The sequence below is a fragment of the Myotis yumanensis genome, unplaced genomic scaffold, assembly GCF_028538775.1.
Source record: "Myotis yumanensis isolate MYYU_CA2020_CCGP unplaced genomic scaffold, mMyoYum1.0.hap1 SCAF_7, whole genome shotgun sequence".
In the NCBI taxonomy this organism is placed as follows: domain Eukaryota; kingdom Metazoa; phylum Chordata; class Mammalia; order Chiroptera; family Vespertilionidae; genus Myotis; species Myotis yumanensis.
In genome coordinates, this window is record NW_027223758.1 from 11,085,493 (window position 1) to 11,111,107 (window position 25,615).

Below are 25,615 nucleotides of genomic sequence, written 5' to 3' on the forward strand. Positions count from 1 at the left end.
CTTTTGAGGTGGCAGCAGTAGCCTGCGCTAGCCGGCTACTATGAGAGAAGCAATTAGGGTGTCTCCAGCTGCTGGCGTGATAGTTTGGAAGACTCTATAGCCAGAGCCTTGCCTTTTGGGGGCCAAGTGGTTTGTCTGTGGGATTTCTAATCCTGCTCATTCTGTGGTTTAGGGTGAATCTCTTCCCCTCCCAGGGCCTCAGTTTCCTTATCTGTGAAATGGCACAAGATAAGACATGAGTCAGGAGTTCTGGTTCAGAATTAAGCTACTTGTTATACTTGAGCATGGATATTTGAGGTTTGACCACAGAGCTCCATGCACTCCAGGCCCGTGCGTCCTCCCTCTGCCTCCCGTATCTGTGTCAGACATGTAGAGATATGAGGTGGGCCTAGGTCCGAGGTTTTCAAATTGGGTGTCATAGCCCACTGGTGGGACAGGAAACCTGTTGAATGGGTTGTGACCAGCCTGTAAGAAAAGTAACCTCAGTCGGGTGTGTGTGTGTGTGTGTGATGAGGGTGTCGCATGTAGCAGGGTAAGTATTGTTTTGTGAAGCCTTTGTTTCAGTTGGGAGTGAATATGATGGCGTGAGCTAGGTTGTGAAATAAAATGCATTTCTTCTGACGGCCCCATTGAGACAAGGGTTTGGAAGTCATTAGCCAGGTGGTCACCCGGGCCTCCAGCTGACGCTTCCCAGCTTGGCCGGGCCATGCTCGGTGCACCTGCCCTCAAACCTTTCTGCTGTGACCTTGCCCTTCACGGAGCCTGGGATAAAGCAGCCCCCTTTCCTTCTGGTGAGGGAAGTAGGGTCCAGCCTGGGGTTTGGCGTGGTGGGGATTTAATCAATAAACAAACAGCAGGAGACAAACCCAGCCTGTGATTGCTCTGCTTTGGGAGTTCTGTTCTAGAGGCTTAAAAAGACCTCCCCTCCCCCCTTCTCTTTCCAGAAGAACCGAATGCACATAAGGTCGCCAGCCCACACTCCGGACTTGCATACCATGATGATGTCCTGGACTATGGCCTCAAGCCATACAACCCCCTCGCCAGTCTCTCTGGCGAGTCCCCCGGCCGATTCGGAGAGCCGGATAGGATAGGGCCCCAGAACTTTCTGAGCCCGGCCAAGCCAGCGGGGGCCTCGGGCCTGAGCCCTCGGATCGAGATCACTCCGTCCCACGAACTGATGCAGGCAGGGGGGGGCCTCCGCATGAGAGACACTGGCCTCCTGGGGGAGCAGGCGCCCCTGGCGGGGGCGGCCGCCAGCCCGAGGTTCACCCTGCCTGTGCCCGGCTTCGAGGGCTACCGCGAGCAGCCGCTTTGCTTGAGCCCCGCTAGCAGCGGCTCCTCTGCCAGCTTCATTTCCGACACCTTCTCCCCCTACACCTCGCCCTGCGTCTCGCCCAATAACGGCGGGCCCGACGACCTGTGTCCCCAGTTTCAAAACATCCCTGCTCATTATTCCCCCAGAACCTCGCCAATAATGTCACCTCGAACCAGCCTCGCTGAGGACAGCTGCCTGGGCCGCCACTCGCCCGTGCCCCGTCCGGCCTCCCGCTCCTCGTCGCCTGGTGCCAAGCGGAGGCATTCGTGTGCTGGGGCCTTGGTTGCCCCGCTGCCCGGAGCCTCACCCCAGCACTCCCGCAGCCCCTCACCGCAGCCCCAGGACGACGGCGCCCCCGCTGGGTACCCCCCAACGGCCGGCTCTGCCGTCCTCATGGATGCTCTGAACAGCCTCGCCCCGGACTCGCCTTGTGGGATCCCCCCCAAGATGTGGAAGACCAGCCCCGACCCGTCACCGGTGTCTGCCGCCCAGCCCAAGGCCGGCCTGCCCCGCCACATCTACCCGGCCATGGAGTTCCTGGGGCCCTGCGAGCAGGAGGAGAGGAGGAACTCGGCCCCCGAGTCCATCTTGCTGATGCCCCCGACGTGGCCCAAGCCGCTGGTGCCCGCTATTCCCATCTGCAGGTGAGTCGGGCTTTGAAAGGGAATTGTTCCACGATTTAGTGTCAAGAGATGGTTTTCTGGCTGTCAGCGTGGGGTTCAAAGTTGGCCAGACTCTGAACATTTAAATTCCAGCTCTCCGTTTACTGGCTGTGAGACCCTGAGAAGGAAGTTAAATTCTCTGAGCCGTAGTTTCCCCATCTGTAAAATGGGTATAGGTGTACATGACTTACTGGGTGGTGATTTTGAGGGTGTAGTAATAGGATGCATGTGATTGCTCATGTGGCACTTGGCTCATCATTCATTCATTTACTTAACAAGTATTTATCAAGCACCTACCAGGTGCCAGACACTGTTATAGGTGTTGGAGAGACAGTGATGAAAAAAGTGGGCAAAAATGTCTGCCTTTATGGAGCTGGCATTCTCATAAGCAGAAAGCAAGTCTTTATGTATGCATTTTGCTATCTTATTATAAGACTAGAGGCCCGATGCACGAAGATTCGTGCAAGAATGGGCCTTCCTTCCCCTGGCTGCTGGTACTGCCTTCGCTCTGTGCTCTGGCCTGGAGCCGCCTTTCTGCCTTCCCATGCTGCCCAGAGGCCCAGAGTGGCTGGGGCGGCCGGAACACCTGCATCGTTGCCATGGCAATGACGCAAGCGTCCCGCCTCGCCCTGCCCCCAGCCTGTCGGCACCTGTGTATGCAAATTAACCCACCATCTTTGCTGGGTTAATTTGCATACCCACTCCTGATTGGCTGGTGGGTGTCGTGAAGGTACAGTCAATTTGCATCTTTCTCTTTTATCAGTGTAGACTAGAGGCCCGGTGCACAAAAATTTGTGCACTCGGGGGGGGGGGGGGGTCCCCCAGCCCGGCTTGTGCCCTCTCACAGTCTGGGACCCCTCGGGAAATAACGACCTGCTGGCTTAGGCCTGCTCCCAGGTGGCAGAGGGCAGGCCCAATCCCTAAGTGCAGCCCCTGGTCAGGCTCAGAGCAGGGCTGATTGGGGAGTTGGGGCGCCGCCCCGTCATGCACAGAGCAGGGCAGATCAGGAGGTTGCAATGCCACCCTCAGGGTAGACTGATTGGGGGGTTGGGGCACCGCCCCCTGTTACACTCAAGGCAGGGTCAATGGGGAGGTTGCGGCACCACCCCCTGTCACGCACAGAGCAGGGCTGATCAGGGGGTTGGGGCGCTGCTCCCTGTCACTCACAGAGCAGGGCCAATCAGGGGGTTGGGGCGCTACTCCCTGTCACTCACAGAGCAGGGCTGATCAGGGGCTTGGGGCGCTGCCCCCTGTCACTAACAGAGCAGGGTCCATCAGGGGGGTTGGGGCACTGCCCCCCGTCACTCACAGAGTAGGGCCCATCAGGGGGTTGAGGAGCTCCCCCCTGTCACTCACAGAGTAGGGCTGATAGGGGAGCTGGGGTACCGCCCCCTGTAACGCACAGAGCAGGGCCCATCAGGGGTGTTGGGGCTCCGTACCCTGTCATGCACAGAGCAGGGCCCATCAGGGGGTTGAGGAGCTCCCCGCTGTCACTCACAGAGTAGGGCTGATTGGGGGGTTGGGGCACCGCCCCCTGTCACACACAGAGCAGGGCGGATCAAGGGGTTGGGGTGCTGCACCCTGTCACACTCAGGGCAGGGCCAATGGGGAGGTTATGGCTCTACCCCGTCACACACAGAGCAAGGCCCGTGGAGGGGGGTTGGGGCGCCACCCTCTATCACCCACAGAGCAGGGCCGATCAGGGGGTTGGGGCATTGCCATTGTCACACTCAGGGCAGGGCCGATGGAGAGGTTATGGTTCTACCCTGTCACACACAGAGCAGGGCCGATCAGGGGGTTGGTGCACTGCACCCTGTCACACACAGAGCCGCAGGGCAATCGGGGGATTGGGGAGCTCCCCCCCTATCAGGCACAGAGCAGGGCTGATCAGGGGGTCTGGGCGCTGCCCCCTGTCACGCTGATCCCGGTGCCAGGAGGCATATTACCCTTTTACTATATAGAATAGAGGCCTGGTGCATGGGTAGGGGCTGGCTGGTTTGCCCTGAAGGGTGTCCTGGATCAGGGTGGGGGTCCCCACTGGGGTGCCTGGCCAGGCTGGCTGAGGGCCTGAGGGCTGTTTTCCCGCTGGCAGTTGACTAAAAGCTCCCAACCGCTCCTTGTTTTCTTTTCTTTTTTTTTTTTTATTCTGGGCCAGCTTTAGCTCTGAGGCCTCGCTGCTGAAAACATGGATACAATGTTGCGGTCCGGGGCTGACTGAAAGCCGGTTTTGTTTAGCTTCTTATTTGCAACATAGTAATAGTTACTTAGAGTTGCAGTTGAGAGTCCGGCAAGTGAGGCGGGGAATGTTGGAGTCTGCAGTCCCTGGAGGAAGCAAGCCTCCCTGCTCGCTTCAGTGCATGGCTGCCGGCCGCCATCTTGGCTGACAGTTAATTTGCATAAGGATACACTGATTAGCCAATGGGAAGGGTAGCGGTCGTACACCAATTACCATGTTTCTCTTTTATTAGTGTAGATGTCTTATTTGACATCTGCTATGTACCACAGGACTGCAGTCAGTGATAGGGAAGCCCTAAAAAATAGGTGAGCCCTAATCCTTAGGAGTTTTAAAATCTTGACAAGCTGAAGAGTTGTAGATAGCAGCCTGTAAGCTTTGGACTCTCTTAGGACTGGATTTGAGCCCTGGCTCTGCCATTTACTGGCTGTGTGATCATGGGCATCTCTGGTACTGCCATCCTACTGAGCCCATCAGACATCACCAATCCTGCAGGACCATCTTTCTCACTGAGCACTTTTTCATGTCATGCCCAGGGCAGTCATCACTAATCCATCAGGACCTTCATTCTCACTAAGCACCTTTCTGGGCCTTGGTTCCTCCTGTGAGTTGAGGATGATAATAGTAACTTATCTCATGGTGTTTTATTTAAGGGTTAGGTGAGATAATATTTATCAAGCTCTTGGCATAGAATCTGTACAAAATAAGAGCTCAGAAACAGTGCAGCATTATTGTCATAGGGTAATCTTTGTCTTCTAGAGGAAAAGACAAGCTCTGTGCTAGGAGACTGAGCACCCAATAGTGTCAGAGTCCTGATAGGGACAATAATAATCACCAATATTTAAGGGCTCTGTGCCAGGCATAATTCTAAGTATCTCTATGTATTACTACATTTAATTCTCATATAAACCTGGTTTCATATTATTTTTATTTTGATGACAAGAAAAACGGGGCACACAGGAGCAGATATTATTCTATCTGTTGTATTAGATGAAGAATCTGAAGAGTTATGCTATTATCATATCCTAGTGGTTTTCAAAGTGTCATTTGATTTTAGCATCTGGAACGCGCCCCCCCCTTTTTTTCCCCAAATAAAATATTGAATACCAAAATAGATAATGGTAGAGAGAGAGAGTTTTGATTGATGTGGGGTTGAGAGTAGCCAAGGACCCTGCCCATTGGCTTAACCCCACACCAGACCAAAATGGACCCTGTAAAGCTTCCAGTCTGACTGAGAGCACTACTGCCATAGTAGGTCAGCTGATGTCCCTTAAGGAAAGGAATGTCTGGGTTCAATAGGGTTAAACAGGTGCCTATGTGCAGGGGACCCTCCCAGCTGTGGGCAGAATGCGCAGTGATTTCGAAGCTCATTTGGCTGCCGAGTTCTGAGTTCTGTGGCTCAGGTTTCACAGAGCTACCTTAGGACGTGGCGACCAAGACCAACCCCTGGCACAGGTTGAGAAACCAGGGCTCAGAGAGGTGACACGGCATGCCCGTGATCACACAGTCATGACCACGTTGGAACTTAGATTCCAGGATGCCTGACTCCTCGTCCTTTCTGCTACAGCTCAATCTCCAAAACATGGCCTATCTAATGACTGGCAATGGGGAGGAGCATTGATATGAAATATGGTTCTAATACGTTTATGTGAGACTTTATTGTTTATTTTGTGAAATCCTTCCCTCTCCATTTTGTGGCTTGATCTGAGAGGTGTTAGAATCCTTTGACCCCTACCAAGTGTCAGTCTGTGCCAGCCAAGGGGATATTGGTAAGAATTTTCTATCAGATTGAGAGGATGGGGGCATTCAGGAGATCGCATGATAATATCTGCTCAAAGGTGTGTGGACAACTCAGCCGAGGGCTGAAATTTCAATGCAGGACTTCAGACTGACCTCAGTGGTCTGATTCTTAATATTTTATTTCAGCTGTCAAAGTCTTATTCCAGAACAAACAAAATTTGATATTGATGCTTACAGACATCCCACTGAATCTCCCACTCGCTAAATTTTTGATACTTCAAGAGACACAGGGGTGAAGTGATTTTTTTATGAGCCTTATTTTGCAAACTTAATATTTTTTTTTTAACTTGCATAGATGATGAGAGTAGGAGTATTTAACATCAGTGGCACCTTGGTTGCAGGCAAGCAGCTTGAAGGCATGTTGGCATGTAACTAAGGTAGAATTAAAGGCATTGTAGGCACCTGAAGACTTCAGGGTAAGAGGGGCTTCAGGGGGCAGTGTGGTGGGAAGGAAGGAATGGAGATTTGCTTGTGGAGTAAAGATATAATTGTAATTGGATTGGAAGTTTGAGTAGGACTGTAGCACTGCTGGAGTTTATGGGTTACCATCCCCTTCTGTTCTCCCCTTGATATGACTCTGATAGAGAAGGGATGGAATTAGCTTCATTGCAAGCACTTAACTAAGTCAAGTGGATAATGTCAGCTTCTACTGCTCTAGGCTTAGTGGGAAAGCATAGCCTGATTGGATTGCTGATTTCTGCCATATGTAAAAAATCAGGACATAGTGACACAAATCCATGCACTTGCAACTTCAAAGCTACAGTGAATATACAGAGATTCTTTGAAATAAAATTGCTCATTCACTCATCCATCCATCCGTGCATCCACCCACCCACCCACTGAATATTCACTGGGAACCTATCAAATGCCAGGCATTGTTCTAGAGTCATTTCACAAATGAGGTAATTTCTTGGACTGATTTTAAATAAATTAGTAAGATAAAGAGGCAGTATGGAGTTGTGGATGGAGCCCTGGACTGGGAGTCAAGAAACATAAGTTGGAGCCCTGACTGTGTCTTGCTCTGTGATCTTGGAAAAATGAAGTGAGGTTCTCTGAGGCTCTGAAGGAATGAATAGTCTAGATAGATTGTCAAGACCTCAGCCAGCTCTTAAATGTCATAATTCTAATCACATATCAAGTGCCTGCTGTGGGTGCTGAATAGGGTTGAGATTCTATTATAAAATGAAACTTAATGGCATGCCCTCAAAGAACTTACAGCCTCAGATGTAAAGGCATGCATATCTAATCTTGTAACGAACTCAGATTGTCTACAGGAAATAACTATTTATTTGAAATATACAATATGTACAGGAAAATTATAGCTAATAATTTTGGAGCACTTACTAGTATTGTGATAGGATCTTTTATATAATCTCCGTATCCCCATTTCACTGTTGAGAAAATTAAGGCCCAGGGAGGTAGAGGCATTTGCTCCGTCACACAGGTCGTTAGAGGTGGTGCTGGGACTTAAACTTGGGTGTGTAACTCCAGTCATGATCTTGACCTTTACTCTTCATTTAATATGAGGGAGTCTGAGTGGTTTGGCTCATTCCTACCAAAACCAGACACCTCTCTGTGGTTGGGTGTTTTATACTTGACATGATAAATAATAACTGTGACTAGAACTCTCCTCTCTCTAAAGTTTACTTTTAATTGAGATCATCATACATAGAAATGAGAGCTTGGCGGTGATACTCTTCAAAATTCCCGGAGGAAAAGAAGGTCCGGCAGTTAGAAACACGCTAGAGCTAACGTTCAGTGAAATTAGCTTCATGAATTAAGATGTCAGTCACACTGTCTTCATCAAGACGAATGAGGAAGCAAAAAGATCTCCATCTTGTGAAGAGCCCCACCTATCATGCCTGAGAAATATGTGCCTCTCTACAGCCAGCGTTTTATTCTTGTGCTCATCGGACATGATTTTCAGAAAATGAACCATTTACGTTTATTGTACAGGTTACCTGATTCTGATTTATTGTACATATGACTGTTTCTGTTTCCTCCTTCAGTATCCCAGTGACTGCATCCCTTCCTCCACTTGAATGGCCACTCTCCCACCAGTCAGGCTCCTATGAGCTTCGGATTGAGGTGCAGCCCAAGCCACATCACCGGGCCCACTATGAGACAGAAGGCAGCCGAGGGGCTGTCAAAGCTCCAACTGGTGGCCACCCTGTGGTTCAGGTATGCACTTGAATTATTTTTATTTTGTGTTATTTATTTGTTACTAGGTGATTTACTTCTGCTAAACCACTGCCTGTGGCTTGTCAGGTTGAGGTCTGTGACTCAGTCTCTTACTCCTCTGAGGGATGGGGGGCATTTAAGATCGAATCAGTATCTGAAACGAATCAGCTACTAAGACGCCAAAGAAGAAAGTCTTCTTGAGCTGGATAAGGATAGAAATGACATTCATGCCCCAGCTACGTCTTCCCTTCTCTTTCTGAGCGACAAACTGCTAGAGTTCTGCAGATGTGTGTGTACTGACAGAAGGTTTTTGAAGCCATCATTTTGTGTTTAAATTTTAGATGAGCGTGTATAGAGGAAAATCAATATACTCTTGTAAAATATAGGAAAGTAGGAACAAATTAAAACTATGCATAGTCAGCCCTAATTGGTTTGGTTCAGTGGATAGAGCATCAGCCTGCAGACTGAAGGGTTCCTGGTTTGATTCTGGTCAAGGGCACATGCCCAGGTTGCAGGCTCGATCCCCAGTACGGGGCATGCAGGAGGCAGCTGATCAATGATTGTCTCTCATCAATGATGTTTCTATCTCTCTCTTCCCATCTCCCTTCCTCTCTGAAATCAATTAAAACAAATAAACAAACAGACAAAAACTATGCATAGTCAAACTACCTAAAATAACTGTTTTTAACATTTTGATATGTTTTCTCTTGCCTTTTTTCTATTCACAAACATGGCAATATCTACTACTGTACATTTATATACTTGATGTTTTAGTAGTTTGTACTCTGATTTTTTAAATTTTTTTTTTTTACTTTGTACCATGAGCATTTCCTCCTGTTTTTTCTTAGTAGTTATCTTTTATGTCTGTGGCTTTTACTTCAACCTCAGATCTTTTTTTTTCTTCTCAAAATAAGTACAGTGTTCTTTCTTCTCCAAAATACTTAGAGTTGAAATATTCTTAATTTTATTGTCTGGTTAACCAGCAACTGCTGACTACTGCCCACCAACCAACCCAACCAGACCTTCAATACATTTAAATTAATTTAACTTTTTTTTTTTTGGCATTTGCCTTAAAGTGTAAGTATTATATGGTAAGAATTCTGTATATGATAAGAATCCGATGCAGTGTACATCAGAACTCTCTAGAATTGTTAAAAATACAGATTCTTGAGTATCACCTAAAACTACTTAATTAGAAGCTACATGACATGAGTAGAGTTCAGATAACAAACAAACCACAAACCCTAAAATCTTCACAGACACTTTGGCTGTATACACATGGTTAAGGACTTGTATGATAATACTAGTGGCCAGGTGCATGAAATTTGTGCTGGGGGTGGGGGTGGGGGAGGGTGTCCCTCAGCCCAGCCTGCACCCTCTCCAATCTGGGACCCCTCGGGGATGTCTGACTGCTGGTTTAGGCCCGATCCCTGTGGGACTGGGCCTAAACCAGCAGTTAGACATCCCTCTCACAATCTGGGACCGCTGGCTCCTAATTGCTCACCTGCCTGCCTGCCTGCCTGATCACCCCTAACCACTCTGCCTGCTGGCCTGCTCACCCCCAACAGCCCCTCCCCACCCCCGTTGGCCTTCTCGCCACCAACTGCCTTCCCCTGCCAGCCTGGTCGCCCCACGCAGCCTGGTGTTCAGTCGTTTGGTTGTCCCTCAGTAACCCCCCTGCCAGCCTTGTTGCCCCACTCAGCCTGTTCAGTTGTTTTGGATGTGACGGTCACTTAGGCTTTTATTATATAGACTAGAGGCCCGATGCACAAAATTCGTGCAAGGGGCTTGGCCCTCGCAGCCCCAGCTTCATCCAGAAGGTTGTCCAGACGGTCATTCTGCTGTTTGGCCATCTGGTCTAATTAGCATATTATGCTTTTATTATTATAGATTAGGAGCTTTTAAATCCTGGCAGCTGCTTTTTCTAAATCTGACATCACAGACATCTTGGGATCTGTTTCTATTCATTGCTTCTTTTCCTTGGCCACAAGTCACATTTTCCTCTTTCTTTGCATGTCTAGTAATTGTTGATTGTATTTTGACATTGCAATGATAACATATACTGGCCATTGTAGAGACTCTGGATTTTGTTATCTTCCTCTAAAGGCATCCTTATTTTAGGATGGGAACCTCCTGGCTTGGAGGATGGCATTAGTGTGTGTGTTGGAGTCAAAGCCTTTGGTAGGAATAGGGAAACTCATTCAAAAACAGATTAGGAAAAGGGGATTGTATGAGGAGGCTATGGGGCTATTGCACAAAACCAGGCCAGCAGATTGAACTCAAAAAGAACCCAGACTTGGGAAATCACCCTCTAAGTCTTACTTCTTTGCTTAGTCAATCCATTCAACAAATGAGTTCATTCTGCAAGCATTTGTTGGGCACCTACTTTTTGTCATATGCTGAACCTGATTCTGAAATACAGTGAAGAATAAAACAGAAGTTATGATCTCTTTAATCATGAGCTCGTGTTCTAGAGGGAAAGAGTCAATGACTAATCACACAAATGATAAAATTAGAAACTGCGGCAAGTGGCCTGAAAGAAAAGTGTGTGGCTCTGGGTGGAGGAGCCAATGTAAGTGGGAAGAACATCTGTTAAGATCTCCCTGAGGAAGAGATGTAGGGGGAACAGCATGTGCAAATGCCCAGAGGCAGAAGGAGCAGAAGGAACCACATCAGAGGACCATCGGAGGCCAGTGTAACTGGAGTCTGAGGGGCTAGAGAGAGAGTGGAGAGAGGCAGAGCATGCAGGGCCTGGATAGCCATGGAGAAGAGTTTGTGAAAAGCAGGAAAGAAGCCTGGTCTGACTTAGGCTTTGATAAGACCCCACTCTGATTGCTCCTGTGGGGGTAGTAGCTGAGATAAGGAGAAGAGCTAGGGGGCTCTATCCTTTCAGGGCTTCTTCATCCTCTGATCACTCAAGAGATGTTTGTTGAGCGCTACTATGTACCAGGCATGGTTCTAGTTTCTGGGACAGGGTGTGAGCAAAACAGCCAGAAGTCCTCACCCTCACGAGCTTACAGTTTAGCAAGGTAGTAACAACAGTAAACTCTTAGTGAGCACTTATCGCATGTCAGAATCTGTCCCAAGTGCTCTATAGGCCAACTTATTTAACCTTCACCAGAGCCCCATGGAGCAGGTTGCCGTCAGGTCAAGGAGATGTCAAGGAACTCATTCAAGGTCACAGTTACTGAGTGGTGGATGTTGGATTTGGACCCTGGGGTCTGGCTCCACCTGCTGCACCACTTTCCTGCTCTTCTGCGTCTCTTTGCAGACCAGCTTTCCTGCCTGTCACTCTCACCAGGCAGAGAAAGCCCGGTGGGAAATTGCCCACGCTCCCCGCCTATGACTTGTCTATGCTGTTCCGATTTCACCCCCCTCACCAGCTCATTGGAGTCCAAACCCTGATTCTCAGGGAAGTTCTAATGGGCCTTGGTCCAGTTAGCTTGGCCAGTGAGGTCCGGCCACGTACGGTGCTCACCTCTGCTCACTCATTCATCATGGCTGGGGCCATGGGAATTTCCAGAGAAGAGAACGGGCTAGATGTGCAGTTCAAAAGACTCTGCTATAGAGCACTTGAAGGTCACACCCCTCCTTCCAACAGCCCCCAAGGATCGTTCTTATTCTTGCTCATAACTTTGAAAACTCAGTGTATGACTGAAAAATTTGTAGCCATATCCTCAGAAAACACAAAGTGAAGTATCTTTGTTCATTTGCATAGTTTGTGTGCTCTTCAAAAATGAAACGTGCTAACCCCCGATTTTTTAGCGTAGGTAGTTGGTTTTTTAAATTTTTTCTTTGAAAAATGAAGAAGAGAGAGACCTTAAGAAACAAGTGATCTTAAGCTTTAAGTAGGTGCGAAAACCCCTTTTGAAATCTGGAGGGTACCCCCGTGTTCCCAGAAGAGCAATGAAGCCCCCTTTTGTACCTTGCTAGAACCTCCTGCTGGTTTTTCTCTTGATCTCTGTCTCTCTCTTTATCTCGACATCTGTTTCTATTTTTGTACTGAGCCACGGCTCCCTTCCCCCCTCAATCATCCGTCCCCACCCTTCTCTTTTTTATTTGCCACACTATGAAACCTAATCTTTTTGTGCATGCCTAGTGGTTTTATGCTCCTCTTTATATGAAAATAAAACAAATACAAGATCATTTCATTCTGTTCCTTCAAATATAAAATTTAAAATCTTAAGCATATATCACGTTCAACTTTTTTTCTTTTTTCTTTTTTTTCTGTCCTGAATGTCATTTAGTCTTGGAAGAAAGTTTGCTCCAAACTTTAAATGCTTTTCAGACCTCATGACTCATTCATTTGACGAATATTTTGTTGGGACCTACTGTGTGCCAGGTGCCAATAGTATAATGAGGGGTGAGATGGACACAGTCCCTCCCTGATGGAGCTCGGTGGGGTGGGGTGGGCGTGCAAAGTAGACCAGGATGGTTTGGCGTGACCATTACTGAGGTGCAGGTGGGTCAGGGAGGCCAGACAAGAGCAATCTGGAATGCCACGCGGGCTCTCGGGTAAGTCATGATGGCTGATGAGGAGCTCATCTGTTGGATTCACAACCTGGGGGTAAACTCCTTCAAGAAAACCATGCCAAGGGGGTACTTGGGAGACCTGCGTTAGAGGGAGGGTCTTGCTGAGGAGGTGACCTACCAGCTGGAGTAGGTGATAGAGCCAGCAAAGAGAAGAATCACGCTCTGCCTTTCTCTGTCTTGCTGTCTTCTTTTGGTGGTGGTAGGAGCACGTGCAAAGGTCCTGAGGCAGGGGAGAACTCGTGTGTCTGAAGAGCTGAAGGGCGGCCAGTGTCACTTGAGTTTAGCCAGGAAATGCAAGACTCAGAAGCCAAGTTGGGGAGCTAGGATTTTAATCCAGGGCAAGGGGAAGGGAGTGACAAGTTTCGAGTAGGGGAGGAAGGTGATTCTGATTTAATATTTTTAGGATCACTCGGTCTTCTCTCTAGAGCAGTGGTTCTCAACCTTCTGGCCCTTTAAATACAGTCCCTCATGTTGTGACCCAACCATAAAATTATTTTCGTTGCTTCTTCATAACTGTAATGTTGCTACTGTTATGAATCATAATGTAGATATCTGATATGCAGGAGGGTCTTAGGTGACCCCTGTGAAAGGGTCATTTGACTGCCAAAGAGGACGCGACCCACGGGTTGAGAACCGCTGCTCTAGAGAGTGGGTTAGAAGGACTGAGGAAGGAGCAGGGAGGTAACTCCATAGGCTGTGGCAGTGGCCGGTGAGGGATGAAGGTGGTGAGGATGAGGAGGTGGCAGTGGGAGGAGCTTTAGGACCTGGTGCTGGCTTGGGGTGTGGGAGGTGAAGGGTGGTGCCACCTGCCATATGGGAAGACTTGGGGAAGAAGTTTCTTAGGGGAAGATTACGAGTTCAGTTAGGGATTAGGAAGAAGGAAGGGCTTGTGAGGCATCCAAGTTGTCAAGCAGCAGTTAGATATGGGAGCCTGCAGCTCAGAAGCCGAGGTGTGACTTTCTAACTCTCTGGGCTGTGATGGCACAGGACCGCCGACACCATCATTGGCGGGCTCGGTGCATATTGCTTGTGTGGGTTTATTCCTCACACCCTCTGTAGCATCTCGCAGCTCCTCAGAAGCAATGAACTGAGCGGAGAACCAAAGAAGAGGTTGGAGAAACAGGATCACACACTGACAAGCTCCTGGGGGCCAGGCAATGAAAGTAAATGACTGAATTGGCCAAATGCCAGGGAGCAATAGGGAGTGGTGGGGAGTAGGGCACAGCAGACTATATGCCTCATCTCAAGGAGGCAGCTGCTCTTCAGCCCCCATGGGTTGTGCCATCTGGGAATGTGGGGCCATTGTTGACAACTTTTATAGTTTTTTTTCCAAGAGGAAATAGGATTCTGAAATTTTCTGTGAAATTTCTGATTATGAAGTTTTGGCTACTAAATCTACCCTTGGGTTAGATTTGGCTCAAGGCAAACATCCTCAAGTTCATACCCTCGGGGGGTAACTAAGGACTGTGCTATTCCAAGGCTTATCAATAGAAAGGGAGATTAGAACGAGGCTATAGGTATGTATGCGATTTCTAAGAATTGCTGGTTAGAGAGTGAGCACTGTTAGCAACCAGGCCAAGGCAGTCTCTCCTATAAAGCTCTGGATCCCATCGAAATAGAACAAACTTATGGCTCTTTCCAAGGGAGCCAGGGAGTCTCAGCGCCTTGGCCGAAGTTTGACCTGTTGGGATCAGACCAGGAAGGGAACCACTGGATTCACCTTGAAAGAGCACAAGCCTCGGGCGGACCCCGCCACCGTTTCCTTGTTCTATTTCGGGACAGGATGCGGGGGCCCCAGGGTGGACAGAGCGCCATTCACAGGCGGCTTGCAAGGTTGGGCTTTAATGTTTCCATCGCTCCTCAGCTTCTGAGATCTAATAATCCTCCCGTCTAGAGAGGCCTGTATCATGCCATTGTCATCTTAATCCCCCTCCCTACCCCCCCCCCCCCCCCCCCCCCCCGCCTGCTTCCAGACCCTCTAACCATGGATAGGAATTCCTCACGCAGGGTACTTCCCTATATTCCTCAGCCATCCTTGGGCTGGGACGTTCAAAAAAATGTTATTCTTGCCAATCCCTGGGACATGTTTTCAACTTAAAAAAGGATCAGAAAGCCACCCTTTGGGTTAGAAAGGGCTCAGAATAGGAGGATGTTGAGCCATAGAGCACACCTCCAAGAGCAATGCTCTGGCTTCTCTCAGACAGCTGCTGGGACAGATGGAGAGAACATGGGTCAGTCCTGTAGGAGAAATTCCTTACAGATGCAGAAACCTGATCCCTGTTCCATCCCGGGTAAGAATAACCAGCTTTGGGGACCCTTTCCCCCTCCCTACTTGGGACTCCATTCTGTGGGACTCTTTCCCTCTCCCCATGTGGGAGTCTGTACTTGTTCGTCAATAAATCTCCACCTTTGCTATACCAAAAAAAAAAAAAAAAAAAAAAAAAAAAGAATAACCAGCTTTGCAGGGTGCAGTGGGGGGCCCGGGGCGCACCTGTTCAGGTTACCGCCCCCTCCCCCAATCCAGAGGAGGCCAATCAAGTTTCCCAGCTTTCAGCTTGTAAAAGGGATCACGGGACAGTGTTTTCCATCCTGTGGGAGCTCAGCTCTTGCACTATTTGTAACTCACTTTCAATTATGTCTCAGGGAGAAGGCAGGCCGGCGGGGTTTCCTCCCCACCGTGGGAAGCGGGGGTCCCGCGGTGAGCAGGCCTTCTCCGGCAGTTGGCTGGGCACGTGGGCTTCTATTTGACTAATAAAATGTGCTTAGAGTGCCCCCCCCCCCCCCCCCCCCCCCCCCCGTTTTTAAGACGTGAAAGCAGGTCTTGCTGAGGCTGATTTGCCTCCATCAGGGCGACTGTGTTTGCTCCTCTAGAAAGTTCTGTCAGCCCTGGGAAAGGGAAAGGAAAGCAGAGTCAAGTAGAGACTCACGCTCCAGCTTCTGTGGGGCGTGTGCTGAGATCCCCGGGGGCTCCCCCGCTCATTCATTCGGTGGTTAGAACATTTCCCAAGCACCTCCTATGGGCTAGGCACCGTTCCAGGCGCTGGGAATCTGGCCGCGAGCAAAACAGACAGAAGTTCCTGCCCCCGTGGAGCTGCGGGGAGATAAACAATGAATCTCATAAATAGGAAAATTAAATAGACTGTGGGGAGGTGATAAGTATTACGGGGAACACTAGCGGGCAAGCGGAGCTGGGAGTGGTCAGGGAGGCCTTCATGAGGAGGTGGCATTTGAGCAAAGAAGGAGATGGATGAGTAGCCGGTTCAGGGACCTGGGGCAGTGTGCTGTGAGCTGGGGGGACATCAGGGTCAACCCAGAGGAGGCCTGAGTGGGAAGAGTGGAGGGTGACCAGACAGAGGAGTAGGAGACATAGGCCCAGAGGCAAGAGGGTGGGAGGATCAGGCCTCGGACACTATTTGGGGACTTTTGCTCCCATTGAGGTGGGAATCAAGAGGGGTGGGTCTGCCTTAGGTTTCAGCAGAATCCCTCTGGGTGCCATGCTGATGAGAGTGGACCGCAGGGGGTCGGGGGAAGAAGCAGGGAGATGGGTGAGTTGCTGTTGCAGGGGGTCCAGCCCAGAGAGGACGGTGGCTGGACCAGGGTGGGGGTGGAGGACATTAGAAATGATTGGATTGTGGGTATATTGTGGAAGTGGGGCGAACTGGAGTTTTTGTGAGTGTGGCTGTGCGAGACACAGGATGTGGCTGTCGTCCTCCGGAGGCCAGCATCCCCAGGATTGAGTGGTCCTGCCCGTCCCCACTGAGACCCCTCCTGTTTTCAGAGGGAGCACCTCTTCTAGGGGTGGCCTGATGCAGCCTTTTCCTTTAAGATGGAGACGGGCTAGGTGGGGCTGCTGAGCCATCCTCATCACCCTCTCCTCATCTATACCAGTCTTTTGATGATAACACTGATAATGAATTTAGAAAACGTTTAAAAGTCTAAAGTCCAAACCAAGTGTGTCTGTGGGCCAGATGTGTCCCTCGGTGTGTGACCTTGCCTACGGGTGAGCCAGGTGGAGAAGAGAGGAGATGATGTGCAGGGGGGCTGGTGCACACAGAGTTGTGGGACAGTGGGGAGAGGCGGGGTGGATGGTACCGTCTTCATGCCAAAGGCACACCGATGGTAAAAAAGCGCGCTTTCAGTTCACATGGAAGATAAATTGGCATGAGTGGGCGCCAGTAAAACGTTGCCTCTGGATGTAGGCAGAAAATAGAAAGCTCCCAGGATCTGGGAGAAAGAATTGCTCTAAAAAGAGAGGTTAAGTCTGAGGCTTGCAATATGTTTGGCAATTAGTGGGAAGAGATAGAAGAAACTTCACATGTTGCACCAACAGTGTTTTGGTCCCTCCTATGGGATGGGCAGCGTGGTGTTCTGATGCAAGCTGCTCTCACTGAGCGTCACTGTGTACCTACCTTAGAGTGACCTACTTAATCTCTGCAGCGGTGCCATGGAGTGTAGGTGGTGGAGCTACAGCGCTCCTTGTCCAGACAAGGAAACTGGGACACAGAGAGGTTAAGCAACTTGCCTGAGGCCACCCAGCCGGTGAGCGGTGGCTTTGGTTTGGACGGAGGAGGTCTGAGGCCAGAGTCTACACTGACCCGTCGGACTGTGCAGCCTCCTGGAGGGAGGAAGAGCGGGCTGTTTGGAGCGAGGCCGGCCTTGCGGCCATTAGCTTCGGGGCTCTGGGGCTCTGCCGTTTCTTCGATTATAACGTGAGACCGGCCTCCATTTTTAGATATTTATTTTGTTTTGTCTAGAGTGGTTAGGATTTTAAACAAAAGTGCCCACTGTGATCTTTGTCACAAAGCAGGTGTTTGAGCCATTTTTCTTTCTTGAGGAATATAGTGATGGACGCGGCTGGGGAACATTGGAGCTCTGTTAGCCTAAGTTACATCCTGGTGCCCCTTCAGGCTTCTTCTGGCTAAAGACCAAATCTGAGAGTATGAGTGTGTACACATTACTCCTTCACACATGGTTGGTTTGTGGCAGAGATGATCCGACTCTGTCCTTGAATCACACAGTGAGGTGGGGCTGTCATTCCCATTGCACGGCTGGGTAAAGAAGCCCAGGGGAAGCTAACATCACTCACTTGAGGTCAGGCAGCTAGTCGGCCGTGGAGTCCTGACCTTGCCTGTCAGTTTCTTTGTTCCCAGCAGGGGCCCTGTTCTTTCTGCGAGAGCAGCAGAGCCCTCCTCTGGACCTGGGAGACGGTGTGGGCCTCCTGGAACATTGTGGGCTGACTCTGCCCATCGTCACAGCTGTTCATTGAGCACTTACTATGTGGCCAGCAGGTCACATGGAGTAGCTCAGGCAGGCATGCTGTCCCTATTCTGTGAATGGGGAAACTGAGGCTCCGAGGTATTGAAGGTCTTCCCCAAGGAGCACATGGTCACAAGTGACAAAGAGGCTGACCCTGACCAAGCTTTCCCTGTGTGCTGGCTGCAGAAGCTAGTGGTGTGGTTATTAACCCAGTTTACAGGTGAGAAAACAGGCTCACGGTCACAAGTTCAACAGTGGGGATGGTACTAATACTTGCCTTCCAGGGTCTTTGCGAAGAGTAAATGCCTGAGCATGGTAAAGTGGGCAGAATGGGGCCTGGCATGCAGCGAGTGCTCAGTGTCCGCACATTGTTATTGCTCCTTCTCCTCCTTGTCCATTTTCTTCTGTACCATCCTGTTGGGGTACAAAAGGGAGCATTTGTTTTCACGTGGAAGTTTCGGCTTCATGCTGTGATCCTGAAGCTGGGATGGATGTGAGTTAGAGACTGATGGTAAGGATGACGTTGGCACCCATCACTTCAACAGCTGCTCTGTGTAAGGTCAAAGGACTTGCTCAAGGTCACACAGTGCAGATGTGATGAGCTGGATTTTAAAGCATGTCTGTCAGGCTCCTTGGCCAAACGTTTCCACTGTTCTCTACAGCCCTCTGGCTCCTGCTTAGAAGTAGTGGGCTCTGAACTTTCAGACACGGGTTTGAAAAGTTCCTGTGGGTGCATGTGTTTCTGTGTGTGTGTGTGTGTGTGTGTGTGTGTGTGTGTGTGTACACACACAGTCATGCATATACAAATGACCTATTTTTATATAAAAATATACATGTGTATATTGATACTATCTGTATGTATGTGTATGCATGCATGCATATCTATATAAATGTATGTATGTATATCTGTGCCCCCTGAATTTTTATTCAGTTATTTGTTTTCTTGTTTTAATGTGTACGCATTGTTTAAAACACAGCACCTTTGTCACCAGGAAGTGCTGTTACTGCTTTGGCAAATTTCCTTTTGGTCTCCCCACGCTGATGCTTAAGCTCCCAGCGCTCAGCTCCTGCCTCTTTCTCTACACAGTCAAGTCTGAGTGAGGTTATTTGCATGACACCAGGGGAAACTAGCATTTGCCAAGCACTGAATATGATTGGGAATTGTTCTAAGTGCTTTCTATGTATAAATGGACACAATGCTACCATTATTTCTAGGCAGTACTGAGAGACACAGGGAGGCTCAGTAACTTGCCTAAGGTCACACAGGAAGTGGGTGGGCCATGAACTGAACCTAGATGGTTTAGCTCCAAAGCCTACACTCTTAACTAGTCAGGCCACAAAGAAGAATTAGAAATTCTTTTTTTAAAAAATATATATTTTATTGATTTCAGAGAGGAAAGGAGAAGGAGAGAGATAGAAACATCAATAATGAGAATCATTGGTCAGCTGCCTCCTGTACATCCCCTACTGGGGATCAAGCCCACAACCCAGGCATATGCCCTGACCAGGACTGGAACCATGACCTCCTGGTTCATAGGTCAATACTCAACCACTGAGCCACGCTGGCCAGGCGCAATAGAAATTCTTATTGATCCTGAGATAATTTTCCAGGTTGCTCCTGGAGGCTTTTATTTTGCTGAAGTATTTTGAAAAATGTAGGAAAGCCAGTCGGGTCAAGCATCAAGTCATATTTTTCCCTTGTGAGCTAGCTCAGGGTCATGCCCTCATGGGTGTCTCCCCACCCACCTGGCTCCTTCCCTCCCTGTGTGGCCACAGCAGCCAGCGGGCCCTCCCCAGATGCAGGCAGTGGCCGGCTCATGGGTCGGTGCAGCCTCCCCGGAGCTGCGGGCTTCTGTTGTGTCCCGCGCCTGCCTGGTGTGAGGCCTGGAGGCTGAGAAGAGAGCCCAGGCAGGCCAGTGAGCCTGCACTTGGGCCCTGAGGCACCGGCATCTCCAGGGGGGCAGGTCCCCAGTGCAAACCGTGGGGCTCAGACCCATGTTCAGCTGGTCCTGGGATCTACTTGGCCTTCAGCCCCAGTGGTCCTCACCATACTGGTGATCTGACTGCGAACGAGGTTCATGTGGCCTCCTGGAGCCTCAGTTTCCCTAGTGACAAACTGGACAAAACGTTCCTTACAGGATTTCTGTAGGAAATGGCATGTGTAAAACAGTCAGTATAGCACTAAGTGCAGACTTCTCTGGTTTCTTTTATAGATGAATTTGTGGGGAGGAAGTGCATCACATGGTGCAGAATTTCCAAGGGGCAGGAGCTGTGCAGGGCCGGGCCTCCCCTGCCCCACCCCCCACTGCCCCCACACCCACTCGGGGGCTGGCTCTTCTCCCCGAGGCCCCAGTGTCCCTGGCTTCTTGAAGATCCTTCCAGAGGGTCCGTGTCTGGCCTTGTGGTTCTATTCATTGTTGTCATCGCCATCCTCGCGTTGTAATTTATAAAGGACTTGGCAGGATGCCCCGGACATTTTAAATTCGCAGTAAACGATCGGGGCGGTCATTACCGTTGCGCTTAAAAAGACATCGTGTTTGATTTTCCGAATAGGAAGCGAAGCTGAGCTGCTCCTCTCGGCGCTGTTTACGTAACCCAGTGGGCCTTTCCCCGGGGACTTAGGTTTCTGTCAGGGAATCCCGTCTTCCTAAGCTGACATTTGTTATGAAACTGTAGACACTGCTCTAATGAATACCGTCTTAGAAACCTGCTTCAGGTAGATGTTTGTGAAGCCTCTGGTTCACCTGAGCCCTGGCTTAGTGACTAAGTACTTCATCACATCCCACATCTATGCACATCTCCTTCCTCCTCCATCAGAAGCTGATACGCTGAAGATAGAGCCAACGGACGCTATCATGCCATCAGCAAGGGCAAGATGCAGACGCCGTGGTTAGATAGCGGCAAGAAAAATGTTGAGTTCTGAGTGTTTTTCCGATTCTTTCTTATGGATTCAACAGATGCTGATTGGCTTTCGCCACATGCAGGCACTGAGCTGGGTGCCCCTACGCCATTTGGTGCACAGATCTCCTGGGAGCGAGTTCAAAATGCAGCGTCGCAGGCCCCACCAGGCCTGCTGAGTCAGAACTGGCCTTCTATACACGGATCCCAAGGTGGTCTGTGTGCACATTAGAGCCTGAGGCACATTATTCCAGGGCAGGGTCCTCAGACTGTGTCAACCGAATCTGGCCCACCGCCTGCTTTTCTAAATAAAGTTTTATTGGAACACAACCCTGCCTATTTATTTCCATATTGTGTATGGCTGCTTTTGACCTACCCTGGTAGAGGGGAGTCCTTGTGACAGAGACCGCAAAGCCTAAAGTCTTCACTATCTTGTCCTCTGCAGAAAATGTTTGCTGACTGGAGGTGGAGATAGAGTAGAGAACAGGACAGACAAGATCTGGTGTTCTCACAGAGCTGGGGTTCTGGTGGAGGGAGGCATACCACAAACCAATAACTCTTCAGTTTGTCCCGTGGTCAAAAGCATTAAGAAGAAAACGAAGGCCCTAACTGGTTTGGCTCAGTGGATAGTGCATCGGTCTGCAGACTGAAGGGTCCCAGGTTCGATTCTGGTCAAGGGCATGTACCTTGGTTGTGGGCATATCCCCAGTGGGGGGTGTGCAGGAGGCAGCTGATCGATGTTTCTCTCTCATCGATGTTTCTAACTCTCTATCCCTCTCCCTTCCTCTCGGTAAAAAAATCAATAAAGTATATTTTTTCAAAAAGAAGAAAACGAAGGCAGGAGGGGGCAATGGAGGATGTGAGGTGGTGAGGGTGCTATTTAGGGAAGAACTCTCTGAAGAGGTGACATTGAACCAGAATTTGGAGTGCAGGGTGGGAGGAAGCTGTGTCACTGCTGGGGGGAAAGTGTCATAGGAGAGGGAAACGCTTGTGCAAAGGTCCTGGGGTAGAAGCTTTCTTGGTGTCCACTTTGGGCATCATTTCAGACGTGGGCGCTAGCAGGTCGGATTTAGGAGTCGGTTATTGACAGTGAATGTGTGTGTCTTTCTTTTGTTCCCACGTGACATTTGCTGCGGCAGTTCTGTGCCTTTCACAAGACCATGGAGTGTAGACAGAGGTCTCGAGCACCCCACTCAGGGAAGCCTTCTGGATGTCCCTGGGTCCAGTTGCGCGGGCCGTGCACCAGCTAGCACTCTGTGAGTCGTGAGGGCACCATTCACATTTGCATATTCATCAGGACAGTTCTGACACTTGCCTTCCAAGGGTGCAGAGGAAGTGTCTTTGCTGAGCTGCCCAAAAGCACCAGGCAGTTCAGCAGTGGCTCTGGGGCTACAGTTCTTAAAGAGACAGAAAAAATCCGAGTTCGAATGTCTGTAGGTTATGGACACGCATGTTTTTGCCCTGGCTCAGCTCACTTCCCTTACTCACACGGCCCTTTGAGGCAGTCGAATTTAACTGTTAACAGCAAGAAAGGCGTTTCCGCCAGTCGTGAGATCCCCCGACCCCACGGCTCTCTTTCTTGCAGGTGAGGTGCTCCTTCGTTCCTCCTTCCCACTCTCCACCCGACCAGACCGGCTGGGACTTGCCCGCTTCCACCTCTGCCTGTGTCTTGCTGTGCAGCCTCAGCCCACACACTTCTGGTCTCTGAGCTGGGATGTTGGCTCCAAAAGGAGGGGGCAGTGCTCTGTGAGCTCCTCCCATCTCTCAGCTTACGGTTCTGTGACTCAGAGCAGTAGGTGTCACCGGAGTAGAAGCACCTGCTGTTGGTTTGCTCACTTTGAGGTGGGAGTCCCAGCTCCTCTTCAGCCTGACCTGTCTTCACTGGCATGGACTGAGCTGGCTTCCTTGCTGCAAGTTGACTCATTCAGGGACTTGCAGTTGTTTTTTTTTTAGAATTTGGGGATGATGAACTAGAAGGAGACAGACTATCTAGCTGAATGAGTGGTGTGTCCGATTAATGTATGGCTTTACGGAGGGCTTCGGTTACCATCTGACTGAGGGCCGCCTGTGGGTCAGACTCTTTGCTCAGCTAACACTGTCTCATTCAGTCTCAGGGAGCCTTGAGGTAGGTACCATCACCATCAGTTTGCAGGGAGGCTCGGAGAATTACAAAGACGGCAAAGTAACTCAACTGGCGGAGCCACCACTCCGCCCGCCAAAGGCAGCGTGTAGGACTGTGTTGTGTACGGAGCATGTGCAGTATGCCAGCCAGGATCTCAGCAGGGCTTGCGCTTCCCCTTGCAGCCCTGTGCAGTGAGGCCTGTTATCTCAGGAATGAGAAAACTGAATTCCAGGGGAGTATGTTACCTTGAGGCGTATGCTGGTTGTAAACAGAACATCTCAGATGTTTGCTCTTTCTCCTCTTCTTCTGGGCTTCTCCTTGCTTTGGGATCGTTGACGTGTATCCCGTCTACCTGTTGGCGTCTGTGCCAGGGAGGGAGCAGGTGTACTTTGGTGGCCGCTGGCTCAATCATCTTACCACCTTCCCTTTGCTTCCGGGGGCCAACCTGTCATCACCCCTCATCTGGGCGACAGCTACAGCCCCTAACTAGTTTCCAGCTGTCCCCACCTGTGCCCCTCATCCAGTCTGCTCCCCACACAGAGGAATCTGTTTAAAATGTAAATCGGTCCACCCCACTCCTCTGTTTTGCATCCTCCTGTGTCTCCCCTCTCGCTCAATACACATACACTCCTTTCCATGGACTGGAAGACCCTATGTCAGGTAGCCCTGCCTGCCTTCCTACTCTCCCTCACTCACTCCACGCCTGCCCCACTGGCCTCCTGCTAGTCCCTAGACACTCCAGGTAGGCTCTGCCTCAGGGCCTTTGCACCTGTGAGTCACTTTCCCCAGATATCCACATGACTCTCTTCTCTGCTTCACTCAGGTCTCATGATAATGGTCACCTCCTCAGAGAAGCCTTCCCTGATTTTTCTCTTAAGATAGTTGCCCCCTTCCCCTGCCATCCTCTGCCCCTCAACTTGTATGGTTTTTTAAAAAATATATTTTATTGATTTTTTACAGAGAGGAAAGGAGAGGGATATAGAGTTAGAAACATCGATGAGAGAGAAACATCGATCAGCTGCCTCCTGCACACTCCCTACTGGGAATGTGTCCACAACCAAGGTACATGCCCTTGACTGGAATCGAACCTGGGACCCTTCAGTCTGCAGACAGACTCTCTATCCACTGACCCAAACCAGTTAGGGCTGTGTGGTTTTTTTTTATAGCCTGATTTATTTTTCCTTTCTTCCTTCCCACTTTCTTCTCTCCCACTTATCTATCCATCTACCCTCCATCGTTGCTCCAGCCCAGTCCCAAGCACATAGTAGGCTCTTTATCTGCTGCATGAATGACGGTTGAGTGTCACCACTGTCCTCTGAGGCACCGCTGAGTTCCAGTTTGCCTGGCCCCCCCCGACACACAGTGCCCGGTGATGGATGTGCTGACGCGGGCAGTTTCTCAGTGGCTTTCCTGTGCTAAGGGAAGCAGAGGAAGGAAGTGACAACAATTAAGAAGGACCAATTCAGTTCACAGGGACATGCCCAGGCTTCCTGTGCTCTCGTCTCTCTGCCCCATGTGACTGGGGCTCGCCCGAGGCAAACAGAAGTCGTGACTCGATGGACTGGACACCAGTTAGTTTTATAACGATGAGGAAGCAGAAGAAAAACCCGTATTTTTTCACTTTCCTTTTTTAAACAAGAAGTATGCCGTGGGTGTTCCCTTGTGGTTTTTTCAGTCAAAGAGAGGGCTGTTGTTGAGCTCTGAGTTCCCTTGGGGCTTCAGCTTTGCGTGTGTCTAACTTTAACTTTGAACTAACGCTTTTAGGACTGTGCTGGGGTTGGGGGTCCGGGGGCGCATCTTGGAACAAGGCACGAGGCTTGTCTATTGTGTCCGAGCACGCTCTGCTCACAAGCCACCTCCCAGATCTCACCCCATCTTCTTCCTGTTCCGACGGCCCCCTCCCCAGCCCAGTCCGCCCCCTGAGCGAAGGGGCGGGGACTGAGCCACTGGAAGCAGAAGCTGCAGAGACCGCACCGCGTGAATGCCATTACCGGGGAGCATCTGAACATGGCTTAGGTGCTGGTGTTAAAACAATGGTGCGTTAGCGCCCAACTGCGGGCCTCGGCCAGGCACAGCCGGGAGAGGAAAGCTTTGTGCAACAGGGAATCCGGTTGAGTTCAGACCGTGACCCAAAGCGATGCTGCCGTGTGCGTCCGGCGTCTGCATCCTGCTCCTCCTTACACAGCGGTGTGCCCTGCTCCCATGCATGTGCCCGGTGGTGGGTGGATTTGTGATTTACTTGCCCAGGGAGCGGAAGGGTTGGCCTGGGTGCCCCTTGACTGTGGGCATCGTTAGGCAGGCGCGTTGCCGCCCTCCCTGCCACCTTGCAAAGTGTTCGCCGGGTGGGAGGTGGGCTTTGGGAAGGTGACTTGTTGGGGACCTGGGTGTAGGTCCTGCCTTGTGGCTGAGCCCCTGCCCCTCTCAGGGCCGGGATGGAGTGGTAGTTCCCAGGGGGAGGCTTTCTTCACCCCCTGCTTCCATCTGCCAACCCCGTGCTGAGCTGCTAAGAGCAGAGTGAGTTCTGACTCTGAACTGAATGTTCCGGTCACATTCAATTCCCCGTGAGGGAGGACGCTCTGGGGCTCGCTGGCATCCTGGCTCCACAGAGTTGGGTC

General features: G+C 50.2%; 1 protein-coding gene across 2 annotated transcripts in view; it reads left to right on the forward strand.

Moving 5' to 3' along the window:
• NFATC2 (nuclear factor of activated T cells 2) overlaps positions 1-25,615 on the forward strand; it is a 140,232-nt gene that overhangs the window by 19,889 nt on the left and 94,728 nt on the right. For both annotated transcript variants that reach the window (XM_070419758.1, XM_070419759.1), the window contains exons 2-3: positions 945-1,959; positions 8,020-8,191. In XM_070419758.1, the coding sequence (XP_070275859.1) occupies positions 945-1,959; positions 8,020-8,191 (1,187 nt within the window). The remainder of the gene's footprint in view (positions 1-944; positions 1,960-8,019; positions 8,192-25,615) is intronic.